Here is a 3,400-nt window from a genome sequence, read left to right as displayed (position 1 = left end):
GGGTGTACAGAGTTGAGGTTGCTGTTGCTGGGCTGGAAGGGCGTTGGAAAGAGCTCGGTGGGGAACTCCATCCTGGGCCGTCGGTACTTCGAGTCCGGCCAGGAGACGGAGCTGTGCCTCAGGCGGCAGGCGCTCGTGTCTGGCCGTCGGGTCACCATCGTCGACACCCCGGGGTGGGACTGGTTCTCTGTGAGGCGAACCCCGAAGCGCATCCGCCAGGAGTCCCAGCGCGGAGCCGCGCTCCTGCGGCCCGGACCGCACACCCTGCTGCTGGTCCTCCCCGTCGTCTCGTCCCTCACGGCCCGGAAGAGGCGGACGCTCCTGGCTCACATAGAGACTCTGTTCGGCGACGGTGCGTGTCTCCACACCATGGTGCTCTTCAGCTGCGGGGACTGGCTGGGCCGCACGCCCATCGAAGAGCACATCCTTCGAGGCGGGAGGGAGCTGCAGAGACTGCTGGAGTACTGCGGGAACTATTACCACGTCCTGGACAGTAAGACCCCGGGAAAAGACAGGAGCGTGTCGGTCCTGCTGGATAAGATCGAGGAGATGATCCGGGAGAACGGAGACAAGGCCTTCCTCCCCATCCAGACCGAGTGGTGTAAGTCACACTATTGTATCTATACAGTTCATTACTGTTGTGCTGCAAGTTGAAACACTCACATCTGAACCTACATACATACACACAGTGTGTGACGTACTCTTACATCTGTCTAATAACCGTGTTGCGTTTGGCAGTGAGCGAGGAGAGCTCTTACTCCTCCGACAACACCGAGCCGGAGGACGACTGTCGGGGATGCCAGCTGCAGTGAGACGGCCGCTCCAGAACCGACCCGAACATCACCTCATGTAACTTAAACCTCATCCAGATCTCCCTGTCCGACTCCCAGGAGCTTTAGGGGGAAAACAGACGGTTTGGAGCAGGAGTCTCGTCACGAGTAGCTCTTCTGTTAGGAAATGAAAAGAACCGAAGTCACTGATCTCCGATCAGCAGAAGCTGGACCTGGAGGGACGGTGCAGCGGATCGACGCGTCTGAGAGACTGAGAGTTGATCAGACCCGAGAGGAGGAGAAATATCCTGCTTTTGCTTCAACTGCTGCTAAAGAGACCCTGTTTCAACACTGCAGAGTAAAGAATTACTCATCATTATAACTCTATGTTCAAACTGCACTGATAAGATTTGTATTACGAGTTGGATAGGAGATAATATTGGGGGGGGGGGGGGGGGTCATGTCTGTAGCTCTTGGTTAGTGGAGGACTAAGAGGAATGTCTCTACCTGTGTCTTGTATCGGTGTCTGGGGGGATTTTTACAGTCCAGTCATCCCCTTTCTGCATCACGTGCCAAATGACAGGAGATAATAATGTATACCTGAACATCTGCAGCCAGGTGCGTCCAACCAGAGGACCGGGAGAGTCTCCACTCCTTTGTGAACTTCCTGCAGACATGAAGCGCGGTATAACTTCCTGATCTCTCCTTACAGCGAGATGAACGTTTTCCTCATTAACATTTGATCGGGTTTAGCTCAGGGAGTCAGGGGCGAAATCTGGCTCATTTACAGAAAGGCTGGTTAAAGCTGACGTGAGTCACATATTCACTCAAACTGGAGCTTTTCTGCGAGTATTTGCTTTAGTTTGCTGGAACTAGAAGAGAGTCAGTCTTTGCGCTTTGGTTGTAATTGGTTACTTTGGTTCTCTTGTGCTAAAAAAAGAAACAAAAAAGAAAAAGCAGTAAATATATATATTTTTATCCCACTTTCGCTGTGGCATTCATGCTCAAGAGAATCTCTAAAAACAGTTGAAGGCTGTGATCAAACCATGTGCAGTCTCGGATCCCTGTGGAGCAGCTCGGGCCGTCTGCGGTCGTGCATCCGGTGCATTTATCCACAAGGTAGATTCAGCCACGTGCCTCAGCATCGAAGCGCGAGAGTGGGAGTGCAGCCCGGCGGCGGGCCGGTGTCCTGTCGGCTACATCAAGCTTTCGCATGCTACAGAAACAACATAACCTCATGAAACCATGTGTGAGCTCACAGAGGGCTTTTACTACCTTTTTCTACATCATCGAGACACCCGCTCCCGCCATCTAAAGTCATATTTTGAAAAAGATAGAATATATATACATATATATATATTCAGCTCTCAGAGGCATGTTAAGACACCGCATGCAGATAAATGAGTGCCTATGGAGTTGAAGGCAACCTCACTTCTTCTTATTGCTCTGACTCTTGCTTGAGCAGATCTATGTGAATTTCTGGTAAGACATCACAACCCTCTACCTTTACAACTGCAAAAAAGAAAAAAGAAAAGAAAAAATTAAAAGTGGAAAGAAGAGAATTCACACACTCTGAAAGGTTCAAATGAAAGCATGCAGTCCAGGCCGCAAGTATTTGGACAGTTGCACAGTTTTCGTTCCTCAGGCTCTGAACTTCAGCACATCCGGTTTGAAATAAAAAAAATAAGTGGACGAGGTTCACATCAGTATGGAAGGTGAATGTGCTGAAGCTCAGAGCCTCAGGTGCATCGTCATCGTCCTCACACACGTGGTCTGTGCTGTATAATATGTGACCGTTACCACTGCCATGCTGTAAAATCAGATTTTATACAGACGATGTAGCCTATAAAAGAAACCCTGACACGGCTTCCTCTTTGCTTTTACTGACTCTGTGCTCCATCTAGTGACGTAGGCTCCCGCTACACTTAGTGTGACAAGCATGACTATTTACAATTTGATATGAGGATGTTTCAGATATCGATTCAGGAGTCTCAGTCCCGCTCCGATCTGTGAATATATTGTATGAGCAGTGTATATTTCCGGTGTACAACATGTTACGTCGTCGGCTTTTAGCGAGGCATTTTGCACTGTGTACCACTTTACTGTAGCCAAAGTGACATTACTTCCTTTGTGGTCCTTCGTACATTGGTGCATCGCATCATCAGTACTTTGTTCATCCCCAGACAACAATAAAAGATGTGGATATATTGTTGTGTATTTTTGGCTTTTCCTCTCATTCTTTAAACCATCTTGTTTTGGTGACTGCAGTGCGACCCTACAAGACAAAAAAACACTATTATCAGACGTGCAGTTGTGCAGTATGGCCACTAGGTGGCACTGCAGCAAGCAGAGTCATCTGCCAACACACTGTGGATAATTAGAATTAAAGAAAAGAAAATATTTTTTAAATCTCCAGCTACATTATGACAAATACTTCAAGCTTCAATGAAAAAAAAAATCTTTTTAGAGCTGCACATTCTCAGATTTCTGTCTCATTTTTGTGCTTTTGAAATCTAATTGTGCTCATGATCTTTGACCTTTTAAAAACAAAAGAAACCTTTATCAGTCTTGGCTGATAAATCTGATCAGGTGACGGTTTATACTTTACGTCACTGTGTAAAAAAACGACA

The 3,400-nt window shown here is 47.6% G+C and overlaps 1 protein-coding gene across 1 annotated transcript in view; it reads left to right on the top strand.

The window, feature by feature from the left end:
* Positions 1 to 2,987, top strand: part of LOC111646314 (GTPase IMAP family member 8) — a 6,172-nt gene extending 3,185 nt beyond the window's left edge. The window contains 2 exon segments of the mRNA XM_087170918.1: positions 11 to 601; positions 739 to 2,987. Of these exon segments, the coding sequence (XP_087027044.1) occupies positions 11 to 601; positions 739 to 812 (665 nt within the window). The 3' untranslated portion in view covers positions 813 to 2,987.
* The last annotated feature ends 413 nt before the right edge of the window (positions 2,988 to 3,400 follow it).

The sequence above is a fragment of the Seriola lalandi genome, unplaced genomic scaffold, assembly GCF_002814215.2.
Source record: "Seriola lalandi dorsalis isolate HSWRI2012SDOR001 ecotype SW California unplaced genomic scaffold, Sedor1 jcf7180002054969, whole genome shotgun sequence".
NCBI classification, from domain to species: Eukaryota; Metazoa; Chordata; class Actinopteri; order Carangiformes; family Carangidae; genus Seriola; species Seriola lalandi.
Note: the sequence above shows the minus strand (reverse complement) of the source record. Positions and strands in the feature narration are given on the sequence as shown.